Raw genomic sequence first — 22,322 nt, forward strand, 5'->3', positions numbered from 1 at the left:
TGCTGCAGAGCGTCAAGGAGCAGGTACTGTACCTCCATGTACTGTACTTAGAGCAGCTACGAGGAGATGCTGCAGAGCGTCAAGGAGCAGGTACTGTACCTCCATGTACTGTACTTAGAGCAGCTACGAGGAGATGCTGCAGAGCGTCAAGGAGCAGGTACTGTACCTCCATGTACTGTACTTAGAGCAGCTACGAGGAGATGCTGCAGAGCGTCAAGGAGCAGGTACTGTACCTCCATGTACTGTACTTAGAGCAGCTACGAGGAGATGCTGCAGAGCGTCAAGGAGCAGGTACTGTACCTCCATGTACTGTACTTAGAGCAGCTACGAGGAGATGCTGCAGAGCGTCAAGGAGCAGGTACTGTACCTCCATGTACTGTACTTAGAGCAGCTACGAGGAGATGCTGCAGAGCGTCAAGGAGCAGGTACTGTACCTCCATGTACTGTACTTAGAGCAGCTACGAGGAGATGCTGCAGAGCGTCAAGGAGCAGGTACTGTACCTCCATGTACTGTACTTAGAGCAGCTACGAGGAGATGCTGCAGAGCGTCAAGGAGCAGGTACTGTACCTCCATGTACTGTACTTAGAGCAGCTACGAGGAGATGCTGCAGAGCGTCAAGGAGCAGGTACTGTACCTCCATGTACTGTACTTAGAGCAGCTACGAGGAGATGCTGCAGAGCGTCAAGGAGCAGGTATACTGTACCTCCATGTACTGTACTTAGAGCAGCTACGAGGAGATGCTGCAGAGCGTCAAGGAGCAGGTACTGTACCTCCATGTACTGTACTTAGAGCAGCTACGAGGAGATGCTGCAGAGCGTCAAGGAGCAGGTATACTGTACCTCCATGTACTGTACTTAGAGCAGCTACGAGGAGATGCTGCAGAGCGTCAAGGAGCAGGTGTACTGTACCTCCATGTACTGTACTTAGGGGTGGGCGATATGGAAAAAAAAATACAATATCACGATATTTTCCCAAGCTGTATCACGATACACGATTTTATCACGATTCTTTTTTCAAGTTGGTTTTTAATGGATATTTTTCAAGTTACTTGACACAAACTAGACTCTCTGGGTTCCCTTTGGTAGGTCTAAATTGAACTTTACAAGTATGTATCTCTGACAGTATCCAAATGGACCCGTTTCATTTGTATACTGTCAGAGTTAAGTGGAGACCTTGACATTTTAAATGTTGAGAACTACTGATTTAGCCCAAAATGCAGGTTTAAATTGAATTCTGCAATGAATCTCTGTATTAACGATTAAACAGGATTAAAAAGGCTCCCTCAATTGTATCACGATATATACGATACCTCTGAAAAGGCATATCGTGGAGACATTGTATCGTCTCAACGATAATTATCACCATATCGCCCACCCCTAACTGTACTTCACCTGCTGCTGTCCTTTTGCACTGTGTGTCTGGGGCTTGTCACGATTAGGACATTTTACATGACGATTAATTGTCACTCAAATAATTGCAATTAACGATTTAATTGTGTTTTTGTCGTTGACAATTACATTTCTGTTTGGCTTTGAAGTTGCTCATGGCAGATATGACACATAACCTAAATATACAAAGAAATGACTGACACATTTGACAACTTTATACTTAGGATTATGTCAAATAATTGCGATTAGACGATTATGTAGTAATTGTTACAGGCCTACGTGTGTATAACCTTTGCTACTTTTGCAGCTCATGTCTAACATTATTTTATGCTATATATAAAAATGTACTTTCCTGTTTCATTCCTATGTTTTTTTCTCCTTGCATAAACCATGGAGTTTGTACATAACAGAATTTCACCCACTTCATTGCACGTGTAAACCTGTGACGTGACATACAATCTCATTGTGATCCTGATGCAGATGGACCAGATCTCGCAGAGCAACCGCCTCATCCAGATCTCCAACACCAACAACGGCAAGCTGCTGGATGAGATCCAGTTCCTGGTGGTAAGGAACTAGTGCTGCCACTGTTGAATATCTTCTGATTTTATTTTATTTTATTTTATATAGCAACGACAAATTGATTAACCACACAAGTATTGTTTTATTATACTTCATCGCACAACAGTGTCATGCAATAATAGTAAACATGTAAGAACTACAATCTCAAAATGTTCCACATACATGTGGAAGTAGCTTGTAGATCTGCTATTTTCACTGTCTTTGAAAGGTTGGAACTTTTAAATGTCGCAACACGATTCTGTCTGGCCTGACTGCGTGAATGGCCCTTTCTCACTGAACGCCACCACCAATCAACTGCTGATTGACGTATATAGGCTACAGAACAATAGACGAAGACTACCCGCTTTGCATAGAGACCACTTGCATAGAGACCACTTGGCACGGCCGGCCATTGCTGGGCTGGAACCCCAGAGTTGTAGTTTCCTCCTTGCTGTCGCAGAGCTCCATTTCCTGTCTTGCGAACGGCCACCACTCTAGCCACGGGCTAGCTCTGGTCCATCGCGTCACCTCCCGCATCGCTCCCGGTGACGCTCTGACAGACCCGTCGGGAAACGGCTGGACTCGAGATTGTCGGCCCCTCCGAGCGCTCAATACCAGTCAAAATAAACAAAACCGTTTCACTACTCACCAAACCAAAGGTCGTTTTGCGCTGTTGAAAGTCTATTCTCCGCGGTGGTGAACCCCTCAGCACCCCACCTACTCTGTAAAATACATTATTTTTGTCAAGAAAAAAAAACGCACCCACCTCGAGCCACCACAGATACAATGGTTCACAACCCGGAAATAAGCGGCGGTCGAGTTGGATGCACTTTATTTCATGACAAAAATAATGTATTTTACAGAGTAGGTGGGGTGCTGAGGGGTTCACCACCGCGGAGAATAGACTTTCAACAGCGCAAAACGACCTTTGGTTTGGTGAGTAGTGAAACGGTTTTGTTTATTTTGACTGGTATTGAGCGCTCGGAGGGGCCGACAATCTCGAGTCCAGACGTTTCCCGACGGGTCTGTCAGAGCGTCACCGGGAGCGATGCGGGAGGTGACGCGATGGACCAGAGCTAGCCACGGGCCTGGTTATGTGCGGGCTTCCAACCATTTTTTTTACACTTGCTTAAAAAGGTAGCCGCGCTCAACATACTGTAGTGTTGGGTTGTTTTTTGGTGTGCCACTAACCAATTTCAAATGCATTTATTTGTGGTTGGATCTTTAGTTTAGTTTTGTCTACAGTACACATAGTACTCTATAGAAAAACATTTTTTTTACAGAGAATCTCCACACTAGAAGACTTTTTATCTGACACATTGTCAACATTTGAACACAATTGCACTCTGGCTGGGATTCACCTTGCCTTAATATGCCACCTAGTGGACAAAACGAGCGAGAAAGTGTTCACTTGGAGATGCACTTGAATTGAATTGTGTTGTGTGTGTGTGTTCTTCCTTTCCTCATGCAGAACTACATGGACCTCTCCAAAGGACACATCCGGGCGTTGCAGGAGGGAGACCTGTCCTCTCCCAAAGGCATCGAGGCCTGCATCAACGCCTCCGAAGCGCTGCTGCAGTGCATGAACGTGGCTCTGCGGCCAGGTGGGTTCACGCGCCGCAAGCTCTAATAAGCGCCATCTTTCCTTTTGTTGTGTTGTATTAGATAAATAAATCAGTTGTTCCTTCTCAACCTGGAGGGCAGTAATACATAAATAAGATGATTGAAATGGATCTTTCATAATCAACTAAATCCATTAGTCTTGATCAGGGGTGCCCACACTTTTTTGACTTGAGGACTACTTTTAAAATGACCAGCTCGACATGATCTACCCACCCCAATAAAGATGTACCTGAGGTGGCTTTGGAATAGCGGCACTGGCGTTACATATAAGACAAACGCACTTGAAATGGGAAATAGTGGGGGAAAAGGTCTTCATCCCATTCTGTATGGAAGTGGTATGTTTTTGGGGTTATTTGTAATGCTACTGACACTGGAAAACTTAGCATTGCATTGGGTGGTTTGCTTACTTTAGAAGCCATGAAGGGAGCTGACAGGCCCCTTTTTATGTCAATCAATCAGTCACCTTTCTTTACATTTTAATTATATATTTTTAGAGGCATGTCATCTGATCTACCTGCACAGCCTTTGTGATCTACTGGTAGATCACAATCTACCTGTTGGGCACCCCTGGTCTTGATTAACCACTTAAGCCTTGTATTATACTGTGTCATACAATGGAGGCATGCAAAAATAACGATATAAAGACATTTTGAAAATGTCCGTTAGCTTGTAGATGTTGCTTTTCAACAGTGTTTTCCTTTTTAAACCATCGTTCATTGATTGTAATCAAGGCAAAAGTTTGAAATAAATGCTGATATTGTTTTGAAGACACTGCTTTCTCCTCCCCCAAGGCCATGACAAGCTGATGGCTGTGAAGCAACAGCAGCATCTGTTCAGCGAGCTCAGAGACACCTTCGCCAGACGACTCACCAACCACCTCAACAATGTGTTTGTTCACCAGGTGAAACGTGCACACACACACACACACACACACACACACACACACACACACACACACACATACAACACGCACGCATACGCACACACACATACACATAGGGCTGTCACGATATGACATTTTACATGACGATTAATTGTCACTCAAATAATTGGCGATTAACGATTTAATTGTGTTTTTGTCGTTGATAATTACATTTCTGTTTGGCTTTTAGGCTTTGAAGTTGCACATGGTAGATATGACACATAACCTAAATATACAAAGAAATTACTGACATATTTGACAACTTACTACTTAAAAAATCACACCCGTGTGAACTGAGCGGTGGTCGTGGAGGCTGTGCAACAGCACTACTGGATGGGTGCAGCGGGGTTAGTGTGCTTTACAATGCTGTAGTTTCTTCACACACTCTAATTTATTTGACCCTAAAACATTCACTTTGTTAATAATAATAATAATACTTGACCACACATGCTGACCCACCCTTCCCCCCTGTGTGTGTGTGTGTGTGTGTGTGTGTGTGTGTGTGTGTGTGTGTGTGTGTGTGTGTGTGTGTGTGTGTGTGTGTGTGTGTGTGTGTGTGTGTGAGAGAACAACAGCGCCCCTCCCTTAACATGTGTGGTCAGAAAAGGTACTGCAGCCTTGAGGCTACATACAGACACGGACGGACGGCCGGACGGCCGGACACACACACGGCCACGTATAGGAGACGGTGTGACCACCGCTCAAAAATAACTTTGATAGTGGAAATAGCCGATCTACAAGCTCACAACGCGTCGCGACGCGTTGTGAGCTTGTAGATCTGCTATTTCCACTATGCGACGCGTTGTGAGCTTGTAGATCTGCTATTTCCACTATTTCGGACATTTTTCAACATTCACGATTATGACGATTATGACAAAATAATTGCGATAATGTCAAATAATCACGATTAGACGATTATGTAATAATTGTGACAGCCCTACATACACACAACACGCATGCATACGCGCGCGCGCACACACACACACACACACACACACACCACTACCACTTTAACCCATTATAGACCAGAGGCCAATTCTACAAATGCCTTCTAAATCAGTAGCTCTCACACTTTCAAGATTTTTCAAAAATGTTCAAATGTTCTATTTTTGAATAGTCAATGCTAAAATGACAGCTGCGTTCCCGGTTTTCAGCAGCTCATTTTATTATGTTCCTGTAGCACTTGTTCCCCGGCTTGACTCTAATTGTAATGTCGCCGTCTGTTGGAAACATTCCATGTCCAGAACGGTTACTGGGAAATGGAAAAAATAAACAGTTTTCCGATAGATTTTTTTTTTTTTTTTACTTTTCATTGGTTCAATACCCACAGACACACTTAACAGGACAGGTTACATTTTCAACGTTCTAACGTTTTCTAGTCGAACTCGTGAGGTTGTGAGGACACGGTTTGCAGATCAGTCTGCCTGACCACGGGAGTTGCCCCAGTGTTTCCTGTTTTTGCAAGCCCCTCTCTCTCCTCCTCTCTCCCTCTCTCCCTCTCTCTCTCTCTCTCTCCGCGCTGACTTGCTGTTTCGCTGTGAACCGTCTTGCTGTGCTTTTCCTGTAGTAAGGGGATTTTATAAGATATTTGACCAATCTGCGAAGTAAATCGTTACCAAGAAATTTCTTCACCAATGTGTTTCTAAAGGTGTGTAATAATATGTACTAAAAGATTGAAATTCAACTCCTGGGGGAAACCTCATAAAAAACAGATTTGTGTTTGTGTCCCATTAATTTACTATACAGGAAAAAGATACAAAAAATAAATATGCTTTACGTAGCATGTGAGGGGTCAAACTAGGGGTTTGTCATGATGCTGAATCCATTGCAAGCATTTGTTTTGCATGAAAAACATTCCGTGGGCTAAAAACGGACCCACAAAACGATGGTTTAGTGATGAAGCATCACTTTTCACCGTTTTGTAGGGGCTATTTGTAGCCCATGGAATGTTTTTCGTGCAAAACAGATGCTTGCAATGGATTCGTCATCATGAAAAACCCCTAGTTTGACCCCTCACATGCTACTTAAAGCAGATTTATTTTTTGTATTTTTTCCTGTATAGTAAAGTTAATGGGACACAAACACGAATCATTCTTTTTAATGAGGTTTCCCCGGGAGTTGAATTTCAACCTTTTAGTAAATATTATTACACACCTTTAGAAACACATTGCTGAAGAAATTTCTTGGTAACGATTTACTTTGCAGATTTTCTTATGTTCCCCTTACTACTGTGCTGTACAACTTCCTGTGTGTGGCTCACTCTGAATCCCCCCACTCTGTCTCTCTGTCTCTGTGTCAGTTCAACCACTTCAGTCACTTCAAAATGACCATCCCTCAGTTCTATAGGTCCTCCTGTCTGTCACTTCCCGTGAGTACCCTCACAGCAATGCCACCCCACCCCACCCTACCCCAACTATTCTAATGTTTGGCCTCTCACACGCTCATCCTGCCCCCGCCTCTCCCCCTGAAACTGACATGCCATTAACTCAAGCACTCCCAGCCGTATGCCATCCTACTAATAAAGGAGCAAACTCACGCTCTAACGCTCACGCTCTAACGCTCTAACGCTCACGCTTATCTACGTTTATCTATTCACTCGCTTCAGCAACTGATCCCAAAGTTCACATGGTATTGGCCATTAGCATTATACCAACACTGACGGAGCCCGAATTTCATTTCTCCCAAATTAAAGCAGTTTAAATTAGCGTTTTCTTAACCACTTCTGTTGAACTCTGCTGTCTGTTGCCAGGGTTACGGTCCGTTCCTCCAGGCCATGGGATCTGTAGCCCCACACACACACCCCTTTCTCTCACAGTTAGGAATGTTTCTCTCTCTCTCTCTCTCTCTCTCTCTCTCTCTCTCACACACTTTCACCGGGTGCGTTTGACATATTTTGGAGCACATATCTTCGAACGGGTAAGGTCTAGTTGATTATGTGCATGGGATACGCTCATAACATCTTCCTCTCATCCGATCCCAAAGCCAAGGAGATATGGACGTCTGTCTCTCCTCCATCCAAGGCCCTGGCGTTGTGGCGTGCAGTGTTGTTTTTGACAGCAAAATGTTGATTTAGTTTTAGTCATAGTCTTTTGAATAAAATGTCATTTAGTTTTAGTCATAATTTAGTCACCTGAAAAGTTTTTTAGTCTAATTTTAGTCGACTAAATATCAAAAGATTTTTCGGCGACTAAATCTACAGTTGATTTAGTCAACTGAAATGTATTTTGGCAGGCCTTGATGACATCGTAATGGCTGATTTTACACTTAGTTGTGTGCTGAAAATAGCCGATCTACAAGCTGCTGCGACGCGTTGTGAGCTTGTAGATCTGCTATTTTCAGCACGCAACGCCAGAGACCAACCAAGCATAAAATGACTCTCTTCTCCACTAGTCCCTCCCTAACGTTTTAGTCTAGTTTTTTATTTTGTTGACGAAATTGACAATATATTTAGTCTTAGTATTAGTCATCACAGCTTATTTATTTTTTTTAGTTTTTATTTAGTTTTCGTCAGTGAAAAAAACACAGTCGACAAACATTTTTCGTCATAGTTTTAGTCGACGAAATCAACACTGCTGGCGTGTCGCTCTCTGCTTTCTGCACTGGGGTGTTAACATGTCTTTGCTGTGCACAAAGGGGTGCATACTTGTCATGAAATCTTCTGCCTGTCTGCTCTGCTTGCATGCCTGGGCCTAGGCGCCACCGGCAGAGAGTGATTGCAGTGTCACAAAAAAAGGAAACGGAGAGCAAATCAACATGGTATTCGTCAGAATTTAAGCTGTTTAAAATGATCACCATGACCCGGATCCTTACTAACTTATGGCTTGTTGTTGTTATTTGTAATTGTTAATTAATCTTTATATAATGCCTGTCCACCTTCGACTGCCATAGGAAACTAGACAAGGCCTCTTGCTATGTTTGTATGTGTATGTAGTATGTACAGTATTCATCCAAGGATTGGGTGTTTGTGTTTGCGTGTGTGTGTGTGTGTGTGCACATTTTTGTTTAGGAGAGTTAACTGAGTATTGACTGTATTGTGTCTAGCCTCTAGGCAACCGATGGCAGATTTTTGGATCCGACCCCGATTTTGGAGAGACATCTTGACCCGTATTTTGTCAAATACTGGAAAATCTATTCTAAGCAATTTAAAAAGAAAAAAAAGAAGAAAAAAAAAAACCCTAGGGGTCCTCAGAGTTACTACTGGGTGTCCTCCAAATCTTTGAGTTTCTTCTTTTTTATTTTAACCACTTGAACCCTAGTGTCCATATTCTAAGAACTTTAGAATACTTTAGGCAAAGAGCTTTGGTTTAGAGGGGAAAAAGAGCAGACTAAGTACAGAGTGAAAGGTCAAGTTTATTAAGTATTGACGGTTCAAGTGGTTAAACATCGGAAAACACTAATTGACAGGAATCCAAAATACACTGACGATTGTGCTGTCAAACAATGAAACTATATGGAATCTATGATTAGGTAGTGGGGGTCCCTGCTTCATCTCTCTCTCTCTCAACTAAGGGGTTCTTGGCCTGAAATCGTTTAAGAGCCCTGCATTAGATGTGCTTGGCTCTAACTGTGTCCATTGTTGTGTGCAGGGCCATGACCAGAGCTCCACTCTGTCCCAGCACACCACTGAGCTCACCCTGCCCAAACACAGCCCCCTGCACAGAGACCTGCTGCGCTACGCCAAGCTGATGGAATGGCTGAAGAACACCCACCGGGAGAAGTACGAAGGCCTGTCCAGGGTATGCTTCACTTCTTACATCAGGGGTCTTCAACAGGGGGTCCTCAGAGATACTACAGGGGGGCCACCAAATCCTTGTGTGATAGGATACATCTTTTAAATGAACAACTTGAACCCTCGCATCCCTATCCTGAGGAGATAGCACATCTCAAAAATAGCAGATCCCAAAAATAGCTGATCAGCTCTCAATGCCTTGTATCGACGATTTAAAGTAGTTAAATATCTGAAAATGAATCCAACATAGACTGATGCTGTCAAAAGTCGATGAAAATCTTCAACACAAGTTTATCCAATATGTGGGGGTCCCTGCTTTATCTCCCTCTCAGCTAAGGGGTCCTTGGCCTGAAAACGTCGAAGACCCCTGTCTTACATAATCACATTTATTTTGCATAATTGTCAGAATCGTTTCCAGTCATCCGTATCAATTCATCTGTGTTTTTTTGTTGGTCTATAGTACATAATTTATTTTGATTATCAGTACTGGCCATTGTCAGTCATTTGTTTGTATATTAAATGTTTGTGTCATATCTGCCATATGCAATATGCAGTTGTTTACAAAGCCTAAAAGTAGGTTTATTTATATGTAAATTCAATCCCAAAACCATAATTAATCGTCAATTTTCATGATTGTGACAACCCTCGTCCTTGGTCAGTCTGGTTCTCCTCTATGTTTACTGATAAAAAGGACAACGCACCACTGTCAATTTGTGACCTTAATCAACTGACACAAAAAGGTGTTGATAACATGCAATACCACCGCGTCAGCTGTGCTATTCAATTGCTGCTTTGACTGATTCTAGCACCATGTATTAATCTTTACTCAACACACAAGGGAATCACTTTAAAATGAGTTCATAGACATGCTCTGTGGTATCAATCTCACTACTCTGTCCAAGCTAACTCTGTGTCTTGTGTCTTAGACCTATGTTGACTACATGACAAGATTGTATGAACGGGAAATCAAAGATTTCTTTGAGGTCGCCAAGATAAAGATGGCGGGTACAACCAAGGAGGCGAAGGGCAAGTTTGGTAAGAAGAAGGTGTCATAGAAAGATGTATGCATGTTGTGAAATTATGATATTGTTGCATTTTATTGTTTTTGTTTATTTGAATTCTTCTTTTTTATATACTATCATGCCTTTTATTGTTGCATAGTTGCTCATGGTTTGTCCATGAACAAATATAACTACCTCTTATCAATATGTCGGGGGAAAAAGGTTTGATCGTTCTGAACATAAAAGTATCACAGGTTGAACACTTTTAAAGGACAACTCCGCACTAAATGACATCTAGGCTCATAAGTCATTTTCCTACTTTGAAAGTCCCAAATGACTGTCCATGGGGTCTATTAGTTTTGTATTTGTTGCATTCCTAAGACAAAAATGTGATTATAGTAAATTTACACCCATTGATTCCGGATGGGGACCCGGATGCATGGCCCTGGTTGGGGACCCAAATGAATGGCAGTGGATGGGGAAACCGTCAGGGTAATTGTTTATCATTATTATATTTTTGTCTTAGGAATGTGACAAAAAACTAAAAATATTATTGAACTCGAGTGTCCATGGCATGAGTAATCAATAGAAAACATGTCATTTTGAGGGTGAACTACTCCTTTAATATCTGTTTGTCAGAGTGTGGCGGCTCATGTGGGACAATGATGGCATGAATGTGTGTACAATGACAACTAGTAGTAACACAGTAACACAGCCTTGAATGATGAAGCAGGGCTTTAATTTGCGAAGAAACAAACAAATTTGAAACTTGGAGATACAACGTTTTCCCGACAGTGACGATATTTACACCCCCGTATTATGTTGGTGTGCCCATGGATTCTTGGGACATGAAAAGTGTGCCCATGCAGAAAAAAGGTTGAGAAACACTGCTCTAAGCTACTCTAAATTTCTTTTTGGGGTCGGATGGGGGGGGGGGTAGCTTTGGATGTAGGGCACAAAAAAGAGCTTTGCTTTCTTGCATTCATTGTTATTATCTTGTTGTTCTTCTGAAGTTAAAAAAAGTGATTGTTTCCCAAAGGACTGACCGAGCCACAATGCCACCTAAGCTGCTGTGCTGTGCATGCCTTATGTCTGCGTTTATGACTTGTTCCAGCTAACATCTAGCGTCACCCCAGCACCACCACAAACATGCTGCATGTCCTAAGCCTAACCTCTCTCTGTCTTTGCCGCATTCCCTTTTTTTTCTAACCGGCCACCAGCCACGCTTCCGCGGAAAGAGAGTGCGCTCAAACAAGAAACGGAAAGTAAGTATTCACTGCTCCTCAGTACTCAGACAGATTTCCTTCCACTCAGGAAACCCCAAACCCCTCGCTTCTTCCTACACAGCAGTGTTTCTTAATGGCATTCCCAGCTTAAATTATTGATAGTTATGAACCAAATGGCCCCTTACAGGTCTGTAACTCAGAGACACATAGCCAGGCAATCGGATATCCCCACCTATCTCGAATCTCTATCCACCAGTCGCCTGGATACATTTAAATTCATTGTGTGGGCTTGGACGCCCGGTGAAGAAAACCGGTGACAGAACCAGTGAAAAATACGACCACTGTTATTTTTATTTTTATTTTTTTTATTTTTTAGGACACACCTTTACACAGGGTTCCCACGGTCATGAAATTCCTGGAAATATTTTGAAATTAGAAAAATATTTTTCCAGTACTGGAAAAGTTTTGGAATTTATCAAGGGTCCTGAAAGGTCCTGGGAAAAAAATAGCTATGCATTGTCTGTGGTTATTGATTTTGTTAATATCTCTGAAATTACAAATTAAACATGGGCCAAATTGTCAAATATATAGAGGCTGAAATTGTGAAAATAGCCAACATGCTCACAACGCCTCGCAACGCGAGGCGTTGTGAGCATGTAGACCTGCTACTCTTAGTGCTCGTCAGGGTGCTGGGTCCCCAGTTAAAATATGATTATTTCGGCGGTCACGGCCTGAAAAGGTTGAGAACCACTGGCATACACTACCTGTCTTTGGGCATTGCGCATAGGAGTAAGCAACCTGTTATTGAGATGAATTATTGTTATATAGTCCTGGAAATTTGGTTAAATATTCTGGTTAAAAGTTTTGACAAAAAGTTTTGGAAATTAACTGGTAAAAATGTGTGGGAACCCTGTTTACAGCCTTTACCACATCGACTGAATGCCTCTGCTCAGATTAGGAAGGATAGTCCTCCGTTCTTCGTATTGGTTCTGCAGCGCTTGTTTTTTTTGTTTTCCTTTTTCCTGAATTGTTAACCACCCACCAACAGCCCACACATAATTAGGATGTAGTAGGTGGAGATTGTAGTAGGTGGAGATTTCTGAAGGTCTTGGAACCAAAATGTACCAAATGTAAGGGTATGTACACTTTCAAAGTTAGATTGGCCTAAATGCATATCAAACTGGGGGTCCTTAAAAATAAAAAGAATGTTGAGAATCACTGCTATAAAGTACAAACTGTATCTTTCACCCTTGTACTCTGCCATGTGCCAGTGCAGCTGAATGCATTATAAAATGCATATTTTCTAACACTCTTAATCTCAGCTTTACCTTTGAGAATGTGGTGTCTTGTGTTTTGAATGTACAGTACTCAACCACTTAAACCCTATATACAGTATACTTGACTGAGGTCCTCCAGAGGTCTTGGTCCCCTCCTCTTTTCCTCTCTACACCAAAACTTGCCATATCTTCGCCCAATATGATGACCAGGGTAGGGGTCCTTGGGGTTAACACTCTCTCTCTCACTGAGCCTACAGTGTGGTTTGACTGAAATCCCCAAAACAGTTTCCACAACGACACTGTTTCTCAATGTCGCGTCCAGGGACCACCACAGGTCCAATTGGACTCTCACAGGTCTGTAACTCTGAGAGTGCACGAATGGAACCAATTTGCTTCTGTTTGTTCACTCTCACAGTGAAATAAACACTGGGGATTTTACTATGAGCTTGTAGATCTGCTATCTTTTTTTTAAATCGTGAAAATGTGTGCAAATCTTTGAATATATCATTTTCAAAGCAAACCTTTGTAACTCAAATATTTGCTTCTGGGGGGTCCCTGGAACAACATATTTTGAGATGGGGGTCCGCGGCCAAATACATTTTGGGGGTCCTTGACATGAAAAAGTTTGGGAACCACTGATTTGGAAGAAGGATTTATAAGACATTTATAGAATGTGTTATAGAAACACATTCAAAAGGCACACATGTTCACGATTTTTCAAAAATAGCAGATCTACAAGCTCGCAGCGCGGCACTCGGTGCACGGCACTCAGTGCCGCGCTGTGAGCTTGTATATCTGCTATTTTGCAATGGTTAAAGCATAAAATAATGATTACAGTGGTTCAAATCTAAAAATTGACACAGATTTGTGTGACCCGGTCTAAATGAATTATCCATGGTCTAGTGAAAAATAGAACTGGGGGTCGGTATAATGGAAAAAGGTTTACAATCATTAAGACACTTCTAATGGCAGTGTTTAATCCTTGCTGTGGCCCAGGCCTACATCACGGCGGCCTACACGGCAGCTCTGGGAAGCTGACGGGTTCCACGTCCAGCCTGAACAAGCTGGCGGTGCAGGGCTCCAGCAGCAGACGCTCCCAGTCCTCCTCACTGCTCGACATGGGCAACATGTCGGCGTCCGACCTGGACGTCGCCGACCGCACCAAGTTTGACAAGGTGAGCTCAGTCCGAGCAGAGGGACCTGTTCAGGGTTCCCACGGTCATGAAATTCCTGGAAATATTTTGAAATTAGAAAGATATTATTTCCAGTATCGTTTTTTACAGTTTGGGAATTAATCAAGGGTCCTGGAAGGTCCTGGAAAAAATAGCTATGCATTGATTTTGGTTGTTGATTTTATTATTTCATATCATTTTTATTTCATTTCACTCATTTACTGCAACCATAAATCGAATTTGAGGGTTCACTGCCTCGATTTTTGTACCTTTTGACATGGGCACGTGCGTGTCCATCGTGCACGCCACGTCGCCACGGTCTGTTCGCAGCGTGCACGCTTTATTTTTGCTACACTGCCTGTCTTTGGGCATTGCACATAGCAGTAAGTGACTCGTTACTGCGCTGAATTGTTATATAATCCTGGAAATTGGGTTAAATATTCTGGAAAGGTTTTTGAAAAGTTTTGGAAATTCATTGATAAAAATATGTGGGAACCCTGTGTTTTACATGGCTTCTGCAGGGGTGGGTAGGTGTGTGTGTGTGTGTGTGTGTGTGTGTGTGTGTGTGTGTGTGTGTGTGTGTGTGTGTGTGTGTGTATGTGTGTACACGGTGATTTAAAAAAAGCCTATTGCAAACCGCTGAACTGATGAGCACCAAATTTGTTGTCACTGCCGATAGGCCTCATAAATATTTGACTCCTGACCTTTATACTACTTTTCTACACTGGATCGGGAAATACCGATTGCTCAGATAGAGCCGGGACAGTTATTTCATAATCGTGCAAGTGACAGTCATACTCATGGACACACAACATGCCCAAAAATCTGTCTTAATCACCATTGGTTTGTGTGTTAACTGCTTCTCTGAGTGTAATATAGTTAAGCAAGCTTGTTGAAGACCTGTCTAATCCCTATCAAATATCAACACATTAAGGCCATGGCTACACAGAGCTGGATTTTTCATATATCCCGGTTTTTCAGATATCCACAAAGAAAAATATCTAGGTCCACACGGAGCTGGATATTTCATATATCCCGGTTTTTCAGATATCCACATAGAAAAATATCTAGGTCCACACGACAAAGATATCTAGGTCTAACAAGCACACACACAGTAAAGTCTTCCTAGATATCCGGGTTCCCTGTCTACACGGATCCAGTGAATCGGATATTTTTCAATCTCTCCACTTATTTATCCGGAAATATCCAGTTTCACAGCCGAATTATCCAGCTTCGTGTGGCTGCAAGCCGCAACAGCACAAAAGCTTCAGAAATATCCAGCTCCATGTAGCCGGCACCTAAGGATGCTGGTCAGTTAAATGAAACCTGGTGTACTCTGTGCTTCTCTGTGCAGATATTCGAGCAGGTGCTCAGTGAGCTGGAACCTCTGTGTCTGGCAGAACAGGACTTTATCAGCAAGTTCTTCAAGCTCCAGCAGCACCCCATCATTACACCTCCCCTCGCTCAGGTACATATCTTCTTCACCCACCATTACACCACCCCTCACTCAGGTAGGCGACCAGGCTTACGCCCCTTCTGTGACGCAGGTGGAACTGCTTCGCCCCCGAGTCATGCTTCACATGCCTGGAGCAGGGTACCCACGGTCATGAAATTCCTGGAAATATTTTGAAATTAGAAAAATATTTTTTCCAGTACTGGAAAAGTTTTGGAATTGATCAAGGGTCCCGGAAGGTCCTGGAGAAAAATAGCTATGCATTGTCTTTGGTTATTGATTTTGTTAATACCTCTGAAATGACAAATTAAACATTGCCCAAATTGTCAAATATTAGAGGCAGAAATTGTGAAAATAGCCAATCTACATGCTCACAACGCCTCGCAACGCGAGGCGTTGTGAGCATGTAGATCTGCTATTTTCACAATAAAACCGTGTTATACAAAATTCCTCTACTCTTAGTGCTCGTCAGGGTGCCCAGTTAAAACATGATTATTTCGGGGGTCACGGCCTGAAAAGGTTGAGAACCACTGGCATACACTACCTATTGTTATAAAGTCCTGGAAATTGGGGTCAATATTCTGGAAAGGTTTTGGAAATTAATTGGTAAAAATGTGTGGGAACTCTGCAGGAGGACAACCTTGGTGAAAAACAGCGCTTGATTCTGTCCCTATCGGTACATGACTCGGAACGGTGCCGAGTCGGCTCTGACGGCCTTCCCAACGTTCGTCACGGCGACTTGCTAACGGCTTGCTCGGTGCTGCCTCTCTTTGGTCAAGCCCGCCAAAGGTGCACCTCAGACGTTGTGGCTGTTTAACTACTGCTATAGTCTGTTCCCAAACGGGCCAATAAATAAGAAGTGCTACGTGTGGGATTTGATCCCGATGCCCTGGGACTGTTGAGCTAATAGCCAGTTTAAGCATTGCAACGGCAACGGCAGATGACAACGGTAACCGGAAATGATCCGCGCTCGATAGATAAACCTGCCGTCGCCCCAGCCGTCTCTACTACAGCTGAAGGTCCCTTCCCACGTAGCGCCTACTCCGTCTGCTGCGTGTACGCGTCGCCATGGGAACCAAAGCGTTCAGTGAAAGGGGTGGGAACCCGTCGCCGCAGAGGCTTTGCTTAACCATTTTGATCGCTACGGCGATTACGTCATAGCAGCCGTAGTCCGCCTGGCGTTGCTGTCCTGAAAATCAGCAAGCATAAAGGGATATTCCACTTTAAAAAAAACTTTTGGTCATTTTATTGTCTAATCAGGTTTTTATGAACACCCTGAACAGTTTTTAATTTGCTTGGTTCAATATTTAGATATTTGATGTAAATGTTATCTGGCCCTCCTCCTCCAGGGCCACTCCACATACACACCCATTGTAACTTCAAACTCCATTTTAACCATGATAGATTCATTAAAAACACCCATAATTTTTTCTGGTGACTCATACTACCCTCCTAATACGTGAGCAGAGCACTAACCTTTTTCTTTTATTTTTAATAATTCTTTGGGAAAATGGAAAAAATTCAATACAATAATATTTTATTCAAAATAAATGAAAAAAGTTATTGAAAAAACACGGCCTGCTCACGAATTAGGCGAGTATTATGAGTCACCAGAAAAAATAATGTGTGTTTTTAATGAATCTATAATGGTTAAAATGGAGTTTGAAGTTACAATGGGTGTGTATGTGGAGTGGCCCTGGAGGAGGAGGGCCAGATAACATTTACATCAAATATCTAAATATTGAATGAAGCAAATTAAAAACTGTTCAGGGTGTTCATAAAAGCCTGATTAGACGATAAAATGACCAAAAGTTTTTTTGAAAGTGGAATATCCCTTTAAACTCACTAATGTTTAACGTTGACGCCATGGTAGCATTTGCAATCAGAGGGGTTTGGGGAGATATTTAAATCTGTAAATTGGTTCCTTTTTCCCCTGGCCCCTCAGAAAGCAATATTGGACACGTAAGGGGCATAATGTCAGTGTCATTGATTGATGTGTCATATTAGCTTCTGATGTTTGCGTGTCATATTAGCTGCTGATGTTTGCATGGCTCTCTGTCTCCTGACAGCCTGAGATGGAGGAACCGGATGGAGTGGTGCAGTCCAGAATTATTCCTCAGTCAGAACACAGGCACTCTGTGTCCTCAGAGTGAGTATAGTCCCTGTTCTCACAGCACTACCAATACCATTCACACTACTACTACTGCTACTACACACACACTACTGCTACTACACACACACACTACTGCTACTACACACACACACTACTGCTACTACACACACACTGGGGCATTCACCAAATATTCTAATATCAAAGTCACTATTCGACGTTGTTCACCGAAGTCGAATATTCGCTTTTTTATTTTTTAATTGTTTTCTCTTTAAAAAAGATAGAGTTTATAAAGCTTGGCTAGATAGGAAGTCATAAGAATGAGTCGTCAATGCCCCTGGTGGATGAATTTGTTAATGCTCTATGCCAGGGGTTCTCAAACCTTTTTAGGCCGTGACCCCCAAAATAAACATATTTGAACTGGGGACTCCCACCCAATTCCAAGCAATTGGAATTGTAGGTATTACATTTAGTGAGACTCGGTTCCGCAGATAAATATAAGTCCGCAGATAAATATAAATCACAATGTTCGCCTCTTGCTTACTTAATATTTGACAGTTTGGCCAGTCCTGTTGAATATTCGACTATTCGAATACTTTGAGGTCGAATAATTTGAATACTAAACATCACTATTCGTGAATGCCCTAACACACACACACACACAATCAGGCATAGCACTCCTCATACTCAATACACAATCCTCAACACACTACCACGCACACTGGCACAGCACAACTTGTCAATATGCCACTGCGCTATCCGTCATGGCTCTCACACCTCCCCCCACCTCCTCCTCTGTGGTCGGTGTCTTCTAGGAAGGACATGGTGCGTCTGATGATGAACAAGATCTTCCAGAGCATCGAGACGGAGCTCAACAGCCTCATCGCGCTGGGCGACAAGATCGACAGCTTCCACTCGCTGTACATGCTGGTGAAGATGAGTCACCACGTGTGGACGGCGGAGAACGTGGACCCCGCCTCCTACCTCAGCACCACGCTGGGGAACGTCCTGGTCACCGTCAAGAGGAACTTCGACAAGTGCATTGTGAGTGGGAGAAGTGCTCAGATGTTTTGGAGCGGCGCTAAACCGCTCCATAGAGTGGCTGGGTGTGTGTCTGTAGCCTTTTTCCTCAGCGTTTTGCCATAGCAAAACGTGTGTGTGTAGCATAGCCTGTATACATCCTAGACTCAAATCCTAGTCTGAAGACGTTATGCAAGCACGACCACCGCTCACTTCACATTGGGTGTGACTTTTATTTTAAGCAGGCCTTTTACTTGTAACAAAGTAAAATACATCATCTTTTTTCATTTTTTATCCATGATGAGGGTCGAAGCAAAATGGGTTAATATAGCATCAAATTCAGTTTAACCCTCATTAACTCATTCGCTGCATTTTAAAAATCTCTTTGAAGTTCCAGGATGCCACAAGTCTCCATAGACTTCCATGTAATTCATAGTGCACGGAGCATGCACGCCCGCCCATGCCTAGATCATGCACCATGTGTGTGCACGCTGTACACAGCTTTCAAACAAAAAATTCCGCTTGGAGTTAATAACAATTTCTCCGATTCATGTAGCGCTTTTGTAAGTACTATTTTGGCTATTTGAACATCTTTTCAGATGGGGCAGATCAGGCAAATGGAGGAGGTGAAGATTTCTAAGAAGAGCAAGGTGGGAATCCTGCCGTTTGTCACGGGGTTCGAGGAGTTCGCTGAGCTGGCCGAAACCATCTTCCGGAACGCAGAGCGCCGGGGAGATCTGGACAAGGCCTACGTCAAGCTCATCAAGGCTGTCTTTGTCAATGGTGATTTTACTCTCCTTTCCAGTTGGGCCCAAAGTGGCCCCCACTTTGAAACACTGCAGATTTAATTTAACCCAGTCATTTAAATGTGCAGTTATTGATATTTTTTGTTAAAATGAGTTTTGAGTATTTCTATATTCTGATAATAATCTCCAAGTCTCTCCAGCTCATTTGTAAACAGAAAATACATTTTGCAGGTTGGGAATTTGGGATACAGATTGTATCCAATGAGAGAGATCTCAATACTATAACATTTAACTCATTCAGTGCCAATCCCGAACTAGTTCGGCTTTATTAGCGGGTACCAGAGTGCCGATTTTTTTCAAAAAAAAAAAGAAAATTCGTTATCTGTTTACAGGCGCCGCCGCCGATCGGCGCCGCCGATATTTACCACCCACTCCAATGCAATCCAGGATCTTTAGAGCTCATTTTCTCTGTTCCATATTCCATGCATTAGGTGTGCAAGGTTTAATCATGGCTAAGTTGACAAAATAGGTCTTCTAAAATGCTTGGTAGCCAATAGCTAACTTCAAGCTAACTTCATCCTCTTCCTGTACATGCACAAAGGAAAGTGTACAGACAATTCATGACTGCAGGGCTTCAGCATATACCAGCATGGGAAATGGGATTTTCTATGGCCACTGGGCGCCCTCTAGTGGTGAAAGGGTGGCATTAAATGAGTTAAGTTGACAAATATGTGCTCTCTCCTGATTAGCTGAAATTGGCAACCAACATTTATTTTCTGTTTATTAAAAAGCTGGATAGACAGTCACTCTATAGCAATGACTTCTATCAGAATATAAAGCTTTGACAAAAAACCTTTGGTAAAAAACAAAAAACAAAAAAACACTTATACCACATTTTGAACATTTTAAGACCAGCACTCTAAATGGGGTCTGCTTTGTTGTCTCCAGTGGAGAAGGTGGCCAATGAAAGCCAGAAGACGCCGCGGGACGTGGTCATGATGGAGAACTTCCACCACATCTTCTCCACTCTGTCCCGTCTGAAGATCTCTTGCCTGGAAAGCGAGAAGCGTGAGGCCAAGCACAAGTACACAGACCATCTCCAGTCCTACGTCATCAACTCCCTGGGCCAGCCTCTGGAAAAACTCAATGTAAGAAAAACACAACATTATCCTTTTAATTCCTCTATATACTTAATAATAAACTAATTCTTAGTTGACTAGGGCGGCTCTGTACTTGGTCAGCTATTTTTTACCAAATGTCTTTGCCTGGCTGCAGCCCAAAATAGCCTATCTGCAAGCTCACAATACGTTGCAACTCGTGAATGACTGCGAGCTTGTAAATGTAAAAGTTTGAGTACCACTCCGGGAGCTGAGGGGGTGAACGTGGTTTCGTCGGTAAAGGTTTTTTCTCAATTGATTCTTGTAGCTTAGGGTCCTCTTAAGGATTCAAGAGGGAGCCCAGTGATATCCCTTGGGCATTTTTGAAGCGGTGAAAGCCACTTCCAAGGTGTGGCTTTGTCTGTCCCGTACATGTCCCGTGCATGCAGAATTGAGACAAAATCATTCATTAATTCAGAATTCATAAAAAATATAGAAGTAAAGCACATAGAAAGTATAGATCTAGAACACAGAATGTATAGATAGATCTAGAACACAGATTTCATAGCTCAAATTAGCAAAAATTCACCGCTTCACTTCGAACCGAGGTTTGATTTTTAGCCTCTGTCCCGTACCACACATTCCAGGGACTGGGAAGGGTGTCCTAAGTGGACCCGATGAGGAAGCTAAGCCTCGCTTGGGGCATCCTCCACATGGGTCTTCCCACGTAATTACCCTGATGACTACGGTCTCCACCACCTCTGAAATAAGCATGTCTTTCTTTTCCTTCCTTGAGACTTTGGACCACACCATGGCGGCCCCCGGTTAAATTGTGTGAAGATAGGGGGACCACTGGCCTAGTGGTCCACCCACCTAGGCTCTAACGTAACCTGACCGGGTTTGAGTCCCATCGAGTCCCGAGTTCAGATTGCTGTCCCATAGATATAAATGGTATTAACACTTAAGTTGCAATCAATTAAATCTCTTTGAAGGTCCAAGATGCCATGGTCTCCATAGACTTCCATGTAATTCATAGTGCACGGATCGATCACGCCCATGCCTAGGTCATGCACCACGTGTGTGCACGCTGTTCACAGCTTTCAAACAAAAAAATCCGCTTGGAAATCCGTTCAGGCATTCATGATATAGTAGCCATTATGTTTTCTTCAGATGTAAACAAACATGGCTGCCATGTTTGAAAGAATGAGTTGGTATGGGGGTTAAACATGCAATTTCGGGGCGCCCGCTGGCCTGGTGGTCAGGGTGCGTGCCGCATGCTGGGCTGTGATGCCTGCTGGCGTCGCCGGTTCGGTTCCCGATCCGGACGACCTTTGCCGCATGTCGTTCCCCATCTCTCTCCCCGTTTCCTGTCAGTCTACTGTCCTATCAAATCAAGGCATAAAAAGCCCAAAAACAAATCTTAAAAAAATAAACAAAAACATGCAATTTCCCGATTGCGATCATGCCTATTACATTTCCGGAGGTCCAAAAAAACTTTTTTCAAAAATGGCCCAAACTCTGGGAAACTCGGGGTTGGGGTCCGTGGCCTAATGAGTATCAAACTGGGGTTCCTTGAATTCTTTTAAAAAAAAGTTAAGAACCACTGCCCACTGCGCTAAGACCAAAAACCCTCTCATCACACCGTCACTTTCTTACTCCTCCGATAAATGAACACGCCTGCAAAGCCAAGCCCGGCTGACCCGCCGATGGTAGAAAGAACGATAGCTATTATCGCTCCAACATCAGGGCCTGCAGGCTTGTCAGCTTCCGGGTCCGAGCGTGTTGTGGTTGCTGGCGGTCTGCGAGTTGAGGTGGGGGCAGATGTGGCGATTGGAGATGACGTAGCGAGCGTTGTCGTCATTGGAGATGACGTCATTGACGCCGTCGTCATTGCCGTTGTTCTTGGAGGGGCAGATGTCGTCATTGGAGATGACGTCATTGACGGCGTCGTCATTGCCGTTGTCGTTGGAGATGTCGTCATTGCCGATGTCGTCAT

At 43.2% G+C, this 22,322-nt stretch overlaps 1 protein-coding gene across 1 annotated transcript in view; it reads left to right on the forward strand.

Annotated features, from left to right (window-relative positions):
• LOC308292211 (exocyst complex component 1-like) overlaps positions 1–22,322 on the forward strand; it is a 43,217-nt gene that overhangs the window by 14,912 nt on the left and 5,983 nt on the right. Inside the window, exons 7-18 of the mRNA XM_080734504.1 lie at positions 1,870–1,956; positions 3,422–3,554; positions 4,365–4,474; positions 9,082–9,231; positions 10,151–10,259; positions 11,446–11,490; positions 13,725–13,903; positions 15,255–15,368; positions 17,423–17,502; positions 18,279–18,507; positions 19,083–19,266; positions 20,178–20,377. Coding sequence (XP_080590630.1) covers positions 1,870–1,956; positions 3,422–3,554; positions 4,365–4,474; positions 9,082–9,231; positions 10,151–10,259; positions 11,446–11,490; positions 13,725–13,903; positions 15,255–15,368; positions 17,423–17,502; positions 18,279–18,507; positions 19,083–19,266; positions 20,178–20,377 — 1,620 coding nt within the window. The remainder of the gene's footprint in view (positions 1–1,869; positions 1,957–3,421; positions 3,555–4,364; positions 4,475–9,081; positions 9,232–10,150; positions 10,260–11,445; positions 11,491–13,724; positions 13,904–15,254; positions 15,369–17,422; positions 17,503–18,278; positions 18,508–19,082; positions 19,267–20,177; positions 20,378–22,322) is intronic.

Source organism: Nannobrachium achirus, assembly GCF_963921795.1.
Source record: "Nannobrachium achirus genome assembly, chromosome: 1".
Classification (NCBI taxonomy): domain Eukaryota; kingdom Metazoa; phylum Chordata; class Actinopteri; order Myctophiformes; family Myctophidae; genus Nannobrachium; species Nannobrachium achirus.